This window comes from Podarcis erhardii (assembly GCF_964252035.2).
Source record: "Podarcis erhardii genome assembly, chromosome: 13".
NCBI lineage: Eukaryota > Metazoa > Chordata > Lepidosauria > Squamata > Lacertidae > Podarcis > Podarcis erhardii.
The window spans coordinates 41,774,706-41,793,364 of NC_138502.1; the positions used below are offsets into that span (position 1 = coordinate 41,774,706).

The window sequence follows — 18,659 nt, forward strand, 5'->3', positions numbered from 1 at the left end:
GGGGAAATGCTTGTTGCCTCTTGGAGTCGAGTAAGATCACCTGTGGCTGAAGTCCTTACATTTTTGTGAGGGGCAGGCAACACACACAGTGCAAAGCTAGGAACTGTACTTATCCAACTAGATGCTATGTTGGCATCAACACTGTTGACAGTTTTATTTTAGAGGCCTTTGTCATACAGAGGAGAGAGAGAGAAACAAATCTAATAACCAGTGGTTCACAAAGTTAAAGCTTCGCTTCAGGAAGTTTCTGCAAGAGCCAGCTAGACTTTGTGACTGCTCCTGCTCCCTTATAGTTGAAGAACATTTTTAATGGTAATAGACTTTTAGTTGCAGAGACCTTACAAGATTCAGCACTGGTATCAAGAGAAATTTGACTTGCCATGGGCAGGGGAAGGGGTAGAGAAGATATGTGTGAAAAATTACTTAACAGAAAGTTAACTTCACATCCCATTACTGTAACTCTGAACAGTTTTTAGGCATCTGCAGCAGCAACATATTATTTCTGCTAGGGTGTCATTCTGCCAGTTGGTGTCATTACTCATTCAATACAAATACTCAACACAAATGGCTGACATATATACATAACTTTTAATTGAAAGTAATAATAAATTCCCAGAGGGTCTGAAAGGCTCAGCATATCCCTGCATTTAAGTCACAGGGTGGGGGTGGGGTGGGGAAAGAGGGAGACGACAGCAACATTTACCCATCAATGCCAGTTCTGAGTCTTCCTAGAATAGCCAGTGGCACTTTCTAGATGGAGTTTTGTTCTTAAAATTTTATAGGAGAGCAAAGACCACCATCCAGTTCCATTTTTCCCCTCAGTGCCCAACTGTTTTTACACTCTCAAGATTTCCAGGCAGTTGTTGTAACAGATTGCTATCCAGTCCGGCTGAGTTGATGCCCACTGTACATTGTTGATTTCGCCTTCTGCTGTGTAGGCCAAGATTGGATCCTCAATGGCACGAGGCATTTGCTGGATATCCCAGATAAGTGCTTGATGGTCATCCGCTGACAAAGATGAAATGTAGAATCAGAGGTAAAAGAAACCACAAATATTCGCACAAATATTCAGTGATCCGTGTACTCAGGAATGAAATGAACACAAAACCACATAAACAAAAGTTTAAAGAGTATAATTTGACTTTTATCTATTATTGGGTTTTGACTCCTGACAAGTTTTACATATATCTTAGTTTCTCAAATGTGGGCCATCTGTTATCTAAACATTTTTGTTACTTAATTCTTGTAATGGACAGTAAGACTGAACTGCTAAGGGAAAGTAATCAAAAAGGGTTTTAAAAAAATCAAAAAATTCTTACACCTTTCCTTATGGAAATGTTTCAAAACCTAGAAATTTACTAAGCTTTTTGCTGCATAAGGATTTATATTCATTAGTAGATTAAATTCAGAGCAAGAAGAGTCATATATGCCACTCCTTCCATATTTGTAAACATTTGCAACGTATGGCTGGTACCCAATATGGTTTTTTAAAAATTAAATGAAAGCAAGTGAATTAACTTGCTTCATAATATTTTGTTTCTACCACTTACATTTTAGGGTTGTTTTAAAGCTCCCATAACTTGAGGTAAGCCTGAGTATAATGGACTTTACTTTTCATGAAAATTATTCATAAAAAAGTAGCTGTAATGGTCAAGACAAAGTATACTAACAAGATACTCTGAATTAGAGAAGAGCACAAACGCCAACCATTATGGGTGAACAGAGAAATAATAATAGTTAAACCAGCTATAGCAAACAAAGCAGATTACTATTTTAAGTTCATACACATACTTTGAAGGGAACTTGAAACACCCATATGAAAAGGAGTGACAAGAATCATTCATCCTTACCAGCTGTGCAGATATGACAAGAAGAGTGTGGTGCCCAAGCAATGCCATTGACACATGCTCTGTGGTTGTTCAGTCTGGCAACAGGGGTACAAGGAACTCTGACATCTAAAATCACCACCTTAGTGGAGAAAACAAATACAAAGAATAGTGAAGTGAAGCTTTATACTACCTCTGATGAAGCCACAAAGACTTTTTATAAATGGTATTTCATTACCTACTATACTAACTTCAGAGCACAATACATATATGCTGTACCCCTATCAAGTAAGTATACCATTTTCATTGCAAACGAATATAGTGTTTTTATACTCCTCTAATAGTGAAACATCTATCTATCTATCTATCTATCTATCTATCTATCTATCTATCTGTAGTGCCTGATGAGCCACGTTACAAAGGGGAACTGAGATCAATCAGCATTTTATGTATTGTTATGTCCAGTTCACATATTATAAATTTTTAAAAATTGAGAGACTAACACAAAAGCTATTTGCAATACAGACTCCTGTTTCTGAAGTACCTAATCAGGGCACTATGCCTCATTAATTTAGCTAAGTCAGCCTGTCCACCCCACAAAAGAATTGTGTGGCCAAGAACAGGATATCTCATATTGACATGTCAACATGGGGATTATTACTTCTTCTAGACTCAAGTTGTTCATGGTAGCTACCAGCACCTCAGTATGGCTTCTATCTCCTTTTTAGGGGACACATGCCTGACTGCTTTCCTCCATGCTACTGTGTGCCAAGGCTGCAAGGAATCCCAGAAACAAAAATGCCCCATGGCTTTATACAGGTATCCAGAAAAAGTGCCAATCAAGACCAAGAGTCTAAGTAGTGTTGAGTGTCAATACCATCCAGGCGCAATTCCAAGAAGTGTACTGGCCACCCTCACAGAACACTGGCTCACCTCCATGCCATCCATTGCCATTGTTGCAAGATAATTAGGGTCCTGTTTATTCCAGCAAAGGCGAAGCAAAGGATGGTGTTGAGGATCCTCATATATAATTGTACTATGTTCCAGGTGCCGCAGATCAAACATTCTCACTGAGCCATCAGCACCAACAGAAGCAAACATGTCTCTCCCACCACCTGCACGGCTGAACGCAATATCATAGACCTGTTCATAGACCAAAGGTAGAGAAAAATGACAAAATACAATGATATTGCCTCCAATATCAAGATTTTTGCTTCACACCGAACAAAGTTTTATCATGCAAACCAAGATGTACAGCAGCCATGTCATAGAAATCCCTAAAAGTAGATAAAAAAGGGGTTGAGCACACAATCAGAAGCTAGGTCACTGCCACCTCTCTTCCCGTGAAAGTGAGCTTTGTCTACTTCTTTTGCAAAATACTTAATTCTGTTGTATACATCCCCCTGAACCGCTGAATTACTTTGAGGGGAAAATATTAATTTGGTTCTGGAGAACTAACAGCATACACACAGACACAAATACACTCACTTGTCAGGTAAGCCATTATTCCCATTTTATAGACTGGAACAAATTTTTATTAATTGCACAAGTCTGAAATCCCACAATGGAGAAACAAAGGGAAAAAGTGCACCATCACCTCTTTATCATGGGCAATCAACTGGGTCTTGACATGGCCTGACACCAAATTCACTCTTCCCAAGACCTGGCCAGTCTCCAAACCCCAGATAGTGCAAGTTGTGTCAATACTAGAGGTACCTGGGGTGGGGAGGAAAAACACCAATGTTAATAACTCTCCTTTGGTGCAATGAATAAACAACAATACACAACACCTTACGCTATTCATAATGCTTGACCTAAAAGATGACTCGCCTTCTTCATTCTCCTTTTATACATAAAGCAAACGAACTGGATGTGCTTGATATAGTTAATATATTCTCTTTTAAGATACAGGTTTAATCTTCAGTTATTTTTCAAGTGTTAATTAGTTTTCTTGGTTTCAACAAATATTTCAATGGGGGAAAAGAGGGGGGAAAATGCCCCATCATTGTGCCAGCTCTCTGACTGGTACAGTAAAGTGGCCTGGATTGGGCTCACTGCTGTTACGTGCCAGCAGCAGGGCCAGCTTGAGATCCAGTGTTACCTGTGCGTAGACCCCACCCAGGGAGTTCCCTGTAGTGGAAATACTGCCTATGATAGCTTCCACCAGCCATTTTGACAATGGCATATTGGAGCACTCCTTTCCAATGGTGTTCCTTTGCTAATAGAGGCTGCGGGTGCTGGAAAGGGTTGGGCCAGTGGGATGGGGGAGACACATAACCACTTGCCCCAAATCCCTTCCAGTACAGTGAATTGAGGGTTTTGATTGCTCTGCCCAACTTTTTATGTAACTGGGAAGTGCATTTATTAAAGTTACTAATTATACTGCCCAATAACTGAAATTCCCTGTGTGGCTTACTATAAAAGTTAAGCCCATAAAACAGTACAATATGAATAAAATCACCAAGGGATAACAGCTGTGTAAAAGATCCAAAGAATGCTAGAACACTTTCTAAAAATTCTGGGAGAATAATTTTTTAAGGGTCTTCGCCTGGTGATGAAGAGACCACTGAACAGGTACTAAGCGAGGCTCTCTGGACAGGGCATTTGACAACTGGAGCAAAACCACTGAAAATGCTCTTTAGGGAAGTATGGGATAGCCATTAAATACAAGGTAGGCCAACACAGGAAGCTTGTCTCTTGGACAACATAGTTCATCTATGACGCTGCACTGTTTTTAACACTTGATTGGGAGCCTCCCAGAGTGGCCGGGGAAACTCAGCCAGATGGGCAGGGTATAAATAATAAATTATTATTATTATTATTATTATTATTATTATTATTATTATTATTATCATCATCATTATCATTATCATCATCATCTAGAAAACCTAACACGTGAATGCTTCTAGTCTTTTGGTTTATAAATGTACCATTAAAAGTGTAAGTGGGACGCGGGTGGCGCCGTGGGTAAAACCTCAGCGCCTAGGACTTGCCGATCGCATGGTCAGCGGTTCGAATCCCCGCGGCGAGGTGCGCTCCCGCTGCTCGGTCCCAGCGCCTGCCAACCTAGCAGTTCGAAAGCACCCCCGGGTGCAAGTAGATAAATAGGGACCGCTTACTAGCGGGAAGGTAAATGGCGTTTCCGTGTGCTGCTCTGGTGCCAGTTCGCCGGAGCAGATTCGTCACGCTGGCCACGTGACCCGGAAGTGTTCTGCGGACAGCGCTGGCTCCCAGCCTCTAGAGTGAGATGAGCGCACAACCCTAGAGTTTGTCAAGACTGGCCTGTACGGGCAGGGGTACCTTTACCTTTACCTTTATTAAAAATGTTAGATTGACAGCTTAGGTCATCTGCACAATAGCAAAGACAATTCCTGGCCAATTCAACTAATGTTAAAACTTATCTGATGTAAACATTAACTCGACAACAGCCTTTCAAAAACTTTGGCATATACCGTAATCCTAATCTTTGTTAGATTAAAAACACTTATATCAGGAAGGAATGCTTCTGTGGAAACCTTTATTTACCTTCAAAGCCCATATAAAAATGAGCTTCCTGAAAAGGAGATCCACCAACAGCCATTACCCAAACTAAATTCTGTCTGGCAATGCTATCCATTTTACTACCAAAGATCTGCCAAATTAAGCATTTCAGCCTTACCCAGCAGATAAGGATCCACTTCATTCCAGTCAAAGGATGTCAATGGAGCACAGAAATCAGAATTCTTGTTGTTGTTCAGCAAACACTCTAGCCTGGTCTCTGTTTCACCCACCTGCACAAAAATTACAAATATTGGTCATCATTCCAAATCTTCATAGTATTTCACTGCAGCAAAAGTGCAAGAGAAAAGACAGTGCAGCTATTCATTGTGATTTAAATAGGTTATGCATTATGCTCAAATCATGGATTCTATTATTTTTGTTAAGACACGTGTAAATCAAATTAGGTTTGACTAAGACCTACTTCTTGGCTACAGAACATTAAACCTAAAAAGGAAGCCTAGTTACTGTTTTGTTCTGAACTACAGTCAGCTCCCATTCCTTCTCAGTGTGATAAATACCATGGCTATATGCGGAAATTTTCATTGTTGGGACAATTTACAACTCATGCAACACACTGGCAACGCAAGATCATATGGCATTGTTTTAAAGTTCTATATCTCATAAAACATGGCAAACAGAACAAGAACAATGTCAAACGTCATGTTTTCAAGGTCAAGGAAACCAAGAGATGTGTTATCATGATTGTCAGATTATAATTAAGTCAGCAGGAATAGAGGCTCCTTCCAACTCTGTAACTGTGTGATATGGAGCTTTACTTTTCATTTTCATTTTCCATATACAAGGAGTGGGAAGACTTTAAGCTTGTGGAATCTACTCTGGGTGTTGTTGTTTTAGTAACAGCAAAGTTCACCAATGACAAGTAGGTGAAAAATTGTAGCCAGGGGGCAGATATAAATTTAGAATTAAGCAATAGTCTGTCTTCAAGCATATTCCCATGAATTTGTTTGTAGTACCAGAAATGAGCTCAGTCTTTTCACATAAAATACTACAATAAGGTTTCCCTTCTCGGTTTTCTTAATTCCAGCAGTCTAATTTAGGTCTGGGGTAGGATAGGGCAAAGTGAAGAGAGAAAGCCTCATGGGTTTTGCTATTTTTAAAACAACTGAGTCAGACACTTTTGCCAATCTACAGCAAATCACCCAGCAATTTACCACTAGATCCCAATTTATTTTCTGCCCATCGACATAACACATTAGAGTAGACTGCAGCTCCAGTTGTAGAACACTGAATTTAGAAGTTGTTAATAAACATTTACAAATAGAAAAGCAGACCAAGCACTATGTTTGTCTACTACTTATAGCAGCTGGTCAGACTACTCACACAACATTCTCAGGGCCCACTGGTTATCCTAGCCCCAGGAAAACACCTTCTAAAAACAAGTCAACTTACTCTCCAGACACGCAGGTAGTCACCACTTGTTGCCAAAAGGTCTGGATATACCCCTTTGGTATCTGGGATCCACATGAGCTTGGTAGTAGGATATGGGTGATCAAAGGTATTCCGGCAAATGAACTCAGAGCTTTCCTCATCCAACCCAACAAGTTGGACCTATAAGCAAAAATATTTCAAGCAAGTTATCAACCAAACTATAACATCAAGCTCAGGGTAGAGAACTGATGGCCTCTAGAAGTTATTAGACTACAAGTCTCATCAGCTCCAGCCTGCATGGTCAAGGATGATGCAGAGTTGCAGTTCAGCAATATCTGGAGGACCACAGATGCCCAACCCTTCATACTCTGCTACAATACCTCAAGAACCACCTCGCCCTGTATGAACCTACAGGGAACCTACGGTCATCATCTGAGGCCCTTCTTTGTGTGCCCCCTCCATGAGAGGCCAAAAGGATGGAAACATGAGAAAGGGCCTTTTCTGCAGTGGCTCCTCGCTTGTGGAATGCTCGTGGGGACACTCACCTGGCATATTCATTACCTATCTTTAGGTGTCAGACGAAAGCTTTCCTCTATAAGCAGACCTTTCGCCTTTAACTGTAAGAAGGGGGTGGGATGTTTTAAACATATTAATTCCCCCCTTGGTTTTAATGTATCTCTGTGGAAATGGTTGTTGCTGTTTTTTTGGTCTAGTTTTTATTGGGGGGGGTGTAAGTTACTTTGAGTTGCCTTGGGCAAAATAAAGCCCGCCCCCATTTCAATAAACAGCAATAATTTGGGAGTGTCCATGCCTGCCTTGGGTTTCTTCTCCCAGAGGGCAAAAGTAAAATAGCCAACTACAGTGGTACCTTTGGATGCGAACAGGATTTGTTCCAGAGCACTGTTCGCACCCTGAAGCGAACGCAATCCGCGCCTGTGTGTGTTGCAATTCGCCACTTCCACGCATGCACGTGACATCATTTTGAGCATCTGCACATGCACAAGCGGCGAAACCCGGAAGTAACTTGTTCCGTTACTTCCGGGTCGCCGTGAAGTGCAACCCAAAAACGCTCAACTGTATTGAGATGCAGGTGGCCTAGCCTATTCTCTTCCCCGCCCTCAAATCCACCCACCTCCCCAACTGGTCAGAGTCCCTACACCAAGCCTTTCACAGTGGGTTAGAGTGCGGTGCCGATGATGACACCAAGGTCTCAAAGCCTTTCACAGCTGGTTAGTGTGTGCACCGAGGCCGCAGGTTTGATCCCCCCATGGGGCAGCTGCAAATTGCTGCAATGCAGGGGTGGGACTAGATGACCCTCACAGGGTCCCTTTCCAACTCTCCTATGAATTATATCTATGAACCTTGGAGTCCCTTGATGCTGCTGGGCTGCAACTTTCACCCTCTTTAGCCAGCATGGCCAGTAGTCGGGGATGGGGTGGGGTGGGGGACTGTAGCTCAAGAATACAGACCCCTAGAACAGGCATAGGCAAACTCGGCCCTCCAGCTGTTTTGAGACTACAATTCCCATCACCCCTGACCACTGGTCCTGTTGGCTAGGGATGATGGGAGTTGTAGTCCCAAAACATCTGGAGTGCCGAGTTTGCCTATGCCTGTTCTAGGGTTCTGTGCTCTTGAGCTAGTTCTGAGATTACAATTCCCATCATCCCTGACCACTGGTCCTGTTAGCTAGGGATGACGGGAGCTGTAGTTCCGAAACATCTGGAGTGCCGAGTTTGCCTATGCCTATACCTATTCTAGGGTTCTGTGCTCTTGAGCTACAGTTTTGAGACTACAATTCCCATCATCCCTAACCAGTGGCGTAGCGTGGGGGTGCAGAGGGGCCGGCCGCACCGGGCGCAACATCTGGGGGTTAGGGGGCGCATATCCACGGGTTAGGGGGCGCAAATTACTTGCCTTGCCCCGGGTGCCGACAACCCACGCTACGCCACTGTCCCTAAGCACTGGTCCTGTTAGCTAGGGATGATGGGAGCTGTAGTCTCAAAAACATCTGGAGGGCCGAGTTTGCCCTAGAAGAACAGAGTCTGAAGGGACCTTGAGGCCCAACTCCCCCCCAACCCCAATAACTTCGGGGACCCCAAGGCCGCCCTATACCTTCCTCGAAACATCTGCAGGTGAAGCAGAAGGCGCGCAGGTGCTGCTCCGCCGCGCAACGCCTTCGGGGGACAGCCAAAGCCCCTCTTGAGTTACCTCAGCCGGCGCCTGGCAACGGAGAGCGCGGCCAAGCCTGCGAGGGAGGCCGGGCGCCCCTCAACTGCCCCAGGCGGCTCTTGGCCTCTTCGCAAGCCTGCTGCGGAGCAGGAAAGGCCGCCGGGGTCCGACTGAGGCGCGAAGGCCCGAGGCGGCCCCGAACCCCCGACCACCCCCGGGCTGACGAGGCCTCCTCGGACCCCGCTCACCCGCCCACCTTGTTGTTGTATTCCTCCACGAAGCTGCCGAGCGCCAGCCTGAAGCGCTTGTCGGGCCTGACGCTCCAGTTCATGGCGTAGACGGTCCATGGCGCCTCGTACTTGTAGATCTCCTTGCGCTTCCCGTGCAGCGACATGGCGGGCGAGGCTCGCTCCGTCAGCCCCTCACGGCAACCAGCGACCTCCCCCCGCCGACCGTCGTTCTTCACCTCACACAAACGACTACGGCGAAGCCGCCCCCACCCCGCTCCTCCATCGGTGGGGGTCGATTCAAACTCCGGGCTCTCGTTGGCTGCCCGCCACGCCACTCCGCCGGCTGCCCGCTCCTCATTGGCTTCCCGTAAGCGTCGGCTCGCTCAAACACCCTCCTCCCTTCCAAGCCCCGCGGCCCAATGAGATTTCTTTCCCCGCCCCGTACTGGCCACGATGAAAGATGGCCATTAGCGAGGAGAGGTGTCGCTCTTTTCCTAAGCCCGCCTCTCCGGCAAAAATTTCAGCCTGTGCGAGGGGACGGTTTAGCAGCAGCCAGATCGGGAGGAAAGCAGTAGACGTGGAAAATGTAGAGTCGCATCTCGGGTGTCTGGAATGGGAGCTTGCGGGTTCTTTCGGCGTCGTTTTTGTTTCCCCAGCTGCCCATATGAAGAAACGGAGGAAATGTAGAATCTAGGGGTTTTGTGATTGAGCAGGAGCCTATCCGGCAAAAACAAAAAGTAGCATCAAAGGTGGAAGTTCAATGCTGTCTCTAAGTACTGCCTCGTTTCTTGTGGAAAATTGAGTTTTTATTTGATAATTCTCTTGGTTTTTAAATATCTTTTTTTTTTTTTTTAAAGTGCTTTGCATATGTAAATACCAATGCAGCTCATTGTCCGCATGCTGCAGTTTAGGCGGCTATGACTGAGAAAAGCGTCTTAACAATAGCGCTGCAATGTTGCAACAGACCTTGTCCCCCACATTGCAAACTGAGGCTAGGAGTGATTTATGACAGCACTAAAATGCGGTCCACTATTAATTTTGCAAGTTAGAAGTAGGGTCTGGGACTGAGAAGTATAGTTCAGTAGTATTATTTAGTCTCTTGGTTGATTTTTAAAAAAAAATGTGAAATGCTGTTTGGGATAACGTTACCAGATTTTTTTCAATTAATCCAGGGACACTTTTCAATTTCAATGGATTTTGTATGGGGACTGATATGTAAATCCAGGGACTGTTCCCAGGAAACAGGGACATCTGGTAACCTTAGTTTGTGAAGAGTATTGAATAGCTGATAGCAGCCTTTACCTTTCAGGGAGATTTCTCTCCATCTGCTTTCCCACCTATGGGATCTCTGCTTTCCACTTCTGAAAGAAATAGCTGTAAATCCATAAAAATGGTCCATCTGGAAAATGTTAATCACCCCCTTTCCCAGCACTACTGCTATCAAACTTATAGCCCCCCCCCCCGCTCAGATACTGTACCCCACCTCCAAACATGTTTTATCATGTTGATGTTTTATTGTGTTTTTAATATTCTATTTGGGATGCAGGTGGCGCTGTGGTCTAAACCACAGAGCCTAGGGCTTGCCTATCGGAAGGTTGGCAGTTCGAATCCCCATGATGGGGTGAGCTCCCATTGTTGCTCGGTCACTGCTCCTGCCAACCTAGCAGTTCGAAATCACGTCACGTGCAAGTAGATAAATAGGTACTGCTCTGGCGGGAAGGTAAACGGCGTTTCTGTGCGCTGCTCTGGTTTGCCAGAAGCGGCTTAGTCATGCTGGCCACATGACCCAGAAGCTGTACGCCGGCTCCCTCGGCCAATAAAGCAAGATGAGTGCCGCAACCCCACAATTGTCTGCGACTGGACCTAATGGTCAGGGGTCCCTTTACCTTTACCTTTAATATTCTATTGGGGGCTGCCTAGAGTGGCTGGGGAAACCCAGCCAGATGGGGGGGGGGCGGTATAAATTATAAATCATTATTAATATTATCATCAGCATTATCATTATCATCACACCCCTGTGGTTTGAGCCTTAATGGTTAACAGTGCTTTAAAATCCTGCAGAAAAAGTTAAGAAGCTTTCTGTTATAAACACATTGTGTTTTAGTTGGCTTGATTTGGGATTATATATATATATTTCACAATAAAAGTAAAACTACAGTGGTACCTCGGTTTTTGAACATCTCCATTGATGAACATTTTGGTTTTTGAACGCCGTAAATGCTTCGGTTTTCGAACATGCCTCAGAAGTCGAACATGCCACACAGCTTCTGTATTGAGTCTTCCGTATTCAGTTTTTGATTTTCGAACATTTCAGAACTTGGAACGGTCTTCCGGAATGGATTACGTTTGAAAACCAAGGTACCACTATATTTAAATTGTCTAAACCAAAGCCCACCAAAGCATCATGCTCCACTAACGAGGGATTTTAATGGTTGTGTTCTACGGCATGTCACTGACAGCATATCAGTGGTGGATTTATACTGGAGCACAACAAAAACGAGACAAAACCACCACCCCGGGACGTTTGTGGTGTGAAAAACTACAGGATTTCAGCAGGAAACTACAGGACATGATTCCGCTTTGGTCTTCCCCTTCTCTTAAGAAAAAACACCAACCCTTCACGGCCTAGGACCCTCGTACCTACGGGACCGCCTCTCCTGGTATGCCCCACGGAGAGCCTCAAGGTCCATAAATAGCAACACCCTAGTGGTCTCTGACCCTAAGGAAGTTAGATTGGCTTCAACCAGAGCCAGGGCCTTTTCAACTCTGGCTCCAGCCTGGTGGAATGCTCTGCCTCATGAGACCAGGGCCCTGTGGGATCTGATTTCTTTCCGCAGGGCCTATAAGACAGAGTTGTTCCACCTGGCCTTTGGCTTGGAGCCAATTTGATTCCCTCCCTCCCTCTCTTTTTTTTCCCTTTTCCTTCTCCTCCTGTGATGAGGCTACATTTTAATATTTTAATGTTCCATTACTTTAATGTTGTATTTTATTTTTGTTTTTAAGTTGTAATCATTCATCTTGTTTTTATTATTGCCTGTAAGCCGCTCTGAGCCCGGCCTTGGCTGGGGAGAGCGGGGTATAAATAAAAAAATATTATTATTATTATTATTATTATTATTATTATTATTATTATTATTCTCAGTGTTTGCCCCCACCCACAGAGCCCAGACGTAGGGAGCCATCAGGCCAGAGTAGGTGTCAAAATAATCTTTATTAACAAAGTGTACACTAACACTCCTGAGAAAAAAAAAAGAAAATGCTCATAGTTATTATTTTTTTCCCTGCTACTCTCACTGGGAGATTAATATGTTATTTTGGATAGATGGCCTAGGGCCATTGCAGCATCTAACTGAGGGGTGAAAATGAGGTGGGTTTGAGGGGTCAGTTACAATGATTCTATGCAATGCTATGGTATGGGGATTCAATTGGGAAAGGTGAATACACACATACAAAAAGTGATCTGTTTGGTTTGTTTCCTTCTTTCCAGGGTTTTCTGAAGTTGTGCTTAAACCAGCCTCGCAGATCTGTACACAAAAAAAATACAGCTCACTTGCACATACCTGCATTTTGCATAGTGGCCTGCGCAAAGAACGTCAAGGTACTGTCCACAATAACCTTTTATGCTAAGTTGATGAGCTAACCACAAAACTGGCTGTTCCTGGAATGTTTTCCAAAGCCAGGTAAATCTGGAATGTTGCAAAAGTTGGGGAAATATATTTTCAGAACAGGTTCCCTCCACCCCAGTTTGTTAGAATAGTGTCACTCAGCCCTCCCTTACAAATTGGTAGGCAACACATGAGACAATCCCCCCCCCCTTAACTCAGACCCAAATGTGTTTGTTGCGTTGCGCTCGGGATTCTACACCTGACTTTACCAACTCATTTCATACAATGAAGATGCAGTTGTATGCATGCTTTTCTGGGAGTAAGCCCCACCAGACTCTGCAAAACATAGCTCTGAGTAAACAAATACAATCAGGGCTACAGACAACATATTAATATGTTGGGGTTGGCTGTAGAATTTGGGGCAGGGCTCAGAGGGGCTGTCAGAAGGCCAGGGACTGCGTCCTTCAGAAGCGAGCCTGCGTACAAACAGCAAGCCAAAAATCTTGTTGGCAGCCCTGTATGAAATTGTGCTACACATTTCCCCCCTTTTATCCTGCACTTCATCTGTCAAGGTGTACACTCTCTCCTTTTTTTCTCAACAGAGATTTATGTCCATGCAAGAAAAATGTAATATATGAAGTTGCCCTCAATATGCACTAGGGCAGATCATTAAATGGTTTGTTATATTCCCATGTACAAAGTTGCAGCATCATTTTACTCTTCCTTCCTTACTTCACAGGATCCTCCTGCACAATGACTAGAATCTTCAGACACGAGTTGTAAGTATCAAAGAAAGACACAATCATTCTTGGTCTCCTACAACCCAAGAGAAGGTTAAGTTCTTAGCAGTCTCCTCGTCTTCCTCCAGACAAAATTTCCTATTATTACTTTGTTACATTATGGAAGTGCTCCAATCTCCCACCATACTAGTTACCATTCAAAGACTGACAGAGGCAGACCCCAACAGTTAACAGATGCAAGATTGGGGATGTGGAGGAAAAAGTCAACCAGCCATTCTTCTTGGAGTCGGGTGGGGTAAGAGAAATATGCACCTGAAGTCTACTCTATGGAGTACCATTTTTGAAATCAATCACCTTGGAAGCCAACCCACTATTAAACTGCCCCCGTTTCAGAGAGGACAGGAAATGGCAACAAGTCTCATCTCCTTGAGCCATGAGTACTTTCCTCCAAGTGCAACAATTAAAAACAGCTAAAGCAACTTCTCAGTTCAGGGTCCTCTTGACTTGGCTTTGGGCTCAACTGGATTCCTAACTCCCAGGAAGCAAGGGGTCAGAGAGGTGTCTCTGAATGTCCAAGTGCTCAGAAGGTGCCTCAAGGTGCTCAGGAAGGGAAGGGAAACGGGATCCTCGGAAAAGTCCCTGGTTGCCCGGTGCCCTCCGGTGAAGCTCTAGGTTGGGCAGGGTCTGTGAGCAATGCTCTTGCTCAGAGCTGATTGTCATGGTCTCGTCAGAAGCCACAGTCAGGTGTACACCACTTGACAACGAGTCCCTGGATTTCAGTTGCAGCTTTTCGATTTCTGAGTCGCTCGGAGTCTGGTGAGGGAGGGGAAAGGGAACAAAGTTAAAACTCCTTCGCCATCTAGTGGCATGTGTTTGGGCTGGCTCAAAGTCCCCCTTTAGGAATCTGAGAATTTCAAGTTGCAGTTGGGGGGGGGGGGGAAAGGGGAGGGGGGTTACATGCTTCATGAGTGACTTGGGAAAGGGGGAGTAAGTGGATTCAGTTCACACATTTAGAGACAAATATATCAAATACTGACTTTCCAAAACGATATGAGAACCAAAATATATCGCCACCCTTAAAAATCCACAGGCATCCATCAACTTATTCCAATGCAGTTTTCTCATCTGGTTTCAACAAAAATGCATATATTAGAGGAAAATATGCCTTAAAATGCATATATTTGTGAGAATTATGTACAAAATGTATTAGGAGATGCTGCTTGCAAAATGTGTACATTAGTTTAAAAACTGCATACAAAAATGAGAGACATTGCACTGAAATGCTTAAGAATTTCCATGAGAATAATTATTATTATTATTATTATTTTGGGGGGATTCGCAAATTGCCACAGAAATGTGGTAATCTGAATTTAAGATTGGAAAAATGCGAAACTCTGAGAACCGAAACTGACAGATCTTTCCACCCCTACTCTTGACTGCAGAAATATGCATAAAAGCACGATACACAAGAAACACTAACTGCTTAGTAACAAGGAGGCAAGTTCAATACAACTTTCACTATTCTATCAGATCTCCTTGTTGACACAGCAACGTGTATATTTTGAAGAGCACAGCACAACATTTGTCTCTGTTTTCTGTAGATAACTGAACACACATGCCTACTTACTTTTCCACAAGTCCCACCCCCCCCTACAGAATTTAAAGTTCTTTGCTGCAGTATATGTAGTCCAGGGGTCCGCAAACTTTGGGGGGGGGGCTGGTCCACTGTCCCTCAAACCTTGTGGCTTCCTGCAGCCAATCTGAAGCCATGCCAGCATTGCGGAAGCCAGTCCCCACGCGCTGAGGCCTCTGCGCTGCGCCGGTTTAGCTTGGGGACTGACCAAGCGGGTGGAAGGTCCACGGGCTGGATTTACGAGCCTGGTGGGCCGCATCTGGACCCTGGGCCCTAGTTTGCCGACCCCTGATGTAGTCCCTTAGTTCCATGCACATTGCTGTACTAGCCTGGTCCTTCCATCCCCCGTGATGTACCCCCAAATAAAGTGGTACCTTGGGTTAAGAACTTAATTCGTTCCGGAGGTCCGTTCTTAACCTGAAACTGTTCTTAACCTGAAGCACCACTTTAGCTAATGGGGCCTCCTGCTGTTGCCGCACCGCCGGAGTACAATTTCTGTTCTCATCCTGAAGTAAAGTTCTTAACCTGAGGTACTCTTTCTGGGTTAGAGGAGTCTGTAACCTGAAGCGTCTGTAACCTGAGGTACCACTGTACTTTTCCGGCCTGCCTTTGAAGCCAGGCGCTTTCTCTCACCAGCCTCACTGCAAATGAAGGACTTTGAAACTCACCTCCTTTGTGGGAGTCAGTTCCTCTTCCCCTAGCGGAGTTTCAGGTTCTGTGCTCCTCAGGCTCATGCTATACAAAGCCAGGTTGTGGGAGGATGGTGAAATAGTGCTATACGCAGGTGGCACTTGAGACAGCTGTCGCTGCAGCAGCTGCAGGATGAGGTTCAGGTCAGAAGACATCCTGGACTCCAGCCTACAAGAGAGATCATGACATTTTAATAATAATAATAATAATAATTTTTATTTATACCCCGCTCTCCCCAGCCAAGGCCGGGCTCAGGGCGGCTTACAAGCAATAATAAAAACAAGTTGAATGATTACAACTTAAAAACAAAATTAAAATACATTAAAATATTGAAACATTAAAATATTAAAATGTAGCCTCATCGCAGGATGAGAAGGAAAGGAAAAAAGAAAGAGAGGGAGGGAGGGAATCAAATTGGCTCCAAGCCAAAGGCCAGGCGGAACAACTCTGTCTTACAGGCCCTGCGGAAAGAAATCAGATCCTGCAGGGCCCTGGTCTCATGAGGCAGAGCGTTCCACCAGACCGGAGCCCGAGTTGAAAAGGCCCTGGCTCTGGTTGAGGCTAATCTAACTTCCTTAGGGCCCGGGACCTCTAGGGTGTTGCTATTTATGGACCTTGAGGCTCTCCGTGGGGCATACCGGGAGAGGCGGTCCCGTTGGTACGAGGGTCCTAGGCCGTGAAGGGCTTTAAAGGTCAAAACCAGCACCTTAAATCTGACCCTGTACTCCACCGGGAGCCAGTGCAGCTGGAAAAGCACTGGGTGAATATGCTCCCATGGCAGAGACCCCGTGAGGAGCCTCGCTGCAGCATTCTGTACCCGCTGGAGTTTCTGGGACAGCTTCAAGGGCAGCCCCACGTAGAGCGAATTACAGTAGTCAAGCCTGGAGGTGCCCATCACATGGATCACTGTGGCCAGGTCGGGGCAGGAAAGGTAAGGGTATTTTAGCCTGAAGCACACTGAGCGAGCGAGGAAGGTGTGTGCAAGACTATCCCAAAGACTGCGTAAGTCTAGTTTGAGCAAGGTGTTAGTCCCTGACATAACCAGCAGGGTGAATTTGTGCGACACTGAGGGCTCTCTTTTGAAAAAAGGGTTTTATTTCAGATTACCAGAAGCTGGTTCGTCCAGTAGCTTGGGCCACATACTGTTCATATAAGTACAGTCAGCTTGGATGAGTAGCATATAACACGGATTCCAGAAACCTGCAGCATTTCTGAAGCAGCAAAGTACACTTCCTTGATTCGAAAACCCCTCGCAGCTGCAGTCCACAAACTCACGTGCTATATATAGCTAACAAACTATACTTCCCAGGATCCTCTGGGGGAAGCCATGACTCTGTGATTCAGTAGAAGTGACTCAGAAACAGAATAAGATATCTAGGGAAATGTCTTTGCCTTTGAAGTTTGCAAGAAAAAGTTAATTTTATTCATTTGATATAATTTATATACAGTGGCACCTCCGGCTGTGCACAGGATCCATTCCGGAGCTCCGGTTGGATCCCAAGATGTGTGTATCCGGAGGTGCGGCTTCTGCGCATGGCAAAACCTGGAAAAATATTTCTGGGTTTGCCGCGCACATATCCCGAAGGATACATATCCAGAGGTGAACGTAAGTAGAGGTACCACTGTACTGCTTGATTGTAAAAAATAAAATAAAAATAAAACTCAAAGCGGTCTGCAAAAGAAAAAAACGGTAAAATCTAGAAAAATTCACAACCCTACTTTAAAATATACAAAAGTTAAAAGATTAAAAGAGATTAATGTTTTTAGCAGGCGCCAAACAGAGTGCAATGCAAGTGCTTGCTTGATCTCACTAGGCAGGGAGTTCCAAAGTGCAGGTGGAAGAAGACTGGGGAAAATTTAAAGATTATTTACAGAAATACTGTAAAATTAATGAATGTTAGGAAAATGTTGGAATGAAGTTATATGGCTTTAGCAGAAATGTTATAAGGAATTAAGTATAAATAGATTATTAATGTATTAAAGGGAAAAATAAGGTCAGAATATGTCAACATATAATTATAGGACAGAAAATAGATGAAGATGGAAAGAACTTGCTGAAATAGTTAATTGAAGTGGAATACAAAAAGGGAGGCGTGAGGAAGTCAATGAAACAAGTGAATGCAAGTTAAGATTGAAAATATTGGAAGTGTTTTTAATTGTCTTGTTTTGTTTTGTTAATTCAATGTTTTATGTTTTATGTAGTGTTTTTGTTTTTGTATTTTATTATATTGTCATGTTTAATTTTTCTTTTTTCGTTTTGTAATTTTTAAATTCTTAATAAACATTATTTTTTTAAAAAAAGGAAGTTCCAAAGTGCAGGAGGCACTGCCACACTAAACAATCAAGCTCTTAAAAATGTAGAATGAATAGTCTGTTGCAGCTGGACCCAAGTTGGGCTTTATGTACTAACACTTTGAACGTGGCAGATTGGCAATCAGTGTAGATCTCTGACTACAGGTGACTGTATCACGGATGCTTTAGGAACAGGTACAGTGGACACTCGGGTTGCGAACGTGATCCATGCGGGAGGCACGTTCGCAACCTGGAGTGCTGCGTCTGCGCGAGCGCCGAAACCCGGAGGTACCGTATTTTTCGCTCTATAGGACACACTTTCCCCCCTTCAAAAATGAAGGGGAAATGTGTGTGCATCCTATGGAGCGAATGCAGGCTCTCGCTGCTTCAGGCAGCTATCCGCAAGCCTTCGGAGCGCGGTGGGAGTTCTGGGGGCTGGGGGGGGGAATAATTTTTTCCCCTTTATTTCCCCCCCTAAAAACTAGGTGCGCCCTATGGTCCGGTGCGCCCTATGGAGCGAAAAATACGGTAACCCGTTCTGGTAC

The 18,659-nt window shown here is 44.3% G+C and overlaps 2 protein-coding genes across 6 annotated transcripts in view; both read right to left on the bottom strand.

The window, feature by feature from the left end:
• Window positions 1-569: 569 nt before the first annotated feature.
• DCAF7 (DDB1 and CUL4 associated factor 7) lies at window positions 570-9,449 on the bottom strand. The gene is made up of 7 exons (XM_081835056.1): window positions 9,181-9,449; window positions 6,777-6,935; window positions 5,485-5,596; window positions 3,424-3,542; window positions 2,760-2,969; window positions 1,851-1,968; window positions 570-1,008 (listed from the first exon to the last, which is right to left on the bottom strand). The coding sequence occupies exons 1-7, from the start codon at window positions 9,316-9,318 to the stop codon at window positions 836-838; spliced, it is 1,029 nt and encodes a 342-aa protein (XP_081691182.1). The 5' UTR covers window positions 9,319-9,449; the 3' UTR covers window positions 570-835.
• Window positions 9,450-13,302: 3,853 nt separating this feature from the next.
• Window positions 13,303-18,659, bottom strand: part of KCNH6 (potassium voltage-gated channel subfamily H member 6) — a 125,915-nt gene continuing 120,558 nt past the window's right edge. For all 5 annotated transcript variants that reach the window (XM_081837623.1, XM_081837627.1, XM_081837625.1 and 2 more), the window contains 2 exons: window positions 15,801-15,990; window positions 13,303-14,312 (listed from right to left, as the gene is read on the bottom strand). In XM_081837623.1, the coding sequence (XP_081693749.1) occupies window positions 14,028-14,312; window positions 15,801-15,990 (475 nt within the window). In that variant the 3' untranslated portion in view covers window positions 13,303-14,027. The remainder of the gene's footprint in view (window positions 14,313-15,800; window positions 15,991-18,659) is intronic.

Excerpts from the sequence above, each read along its gene's own strand:
- DCAF7 (XM_081835056.1), bottom strand. The coding sequence starts at position 9,318 with ATGTCGCTGCACGGGAAGCGCAAGGAGATCTACAAGTACGAGGCGCCA. Across the intron at positions 2,970-3,423 it reads TGATTGCCCATGATAAAGAG|GTCTATGATATTGCGTTCAG; the intron begins GTGATGGTGCAC and ends GTCTATGAACAG. Across the intron at positions 1,969-2,759 it reads TGGCAATGGATGGCATGGAG|GTGGTGATTTTAGATGTCAG; the intron begins GTGAGCCAGTGT and ends TTCTCCACTAAG.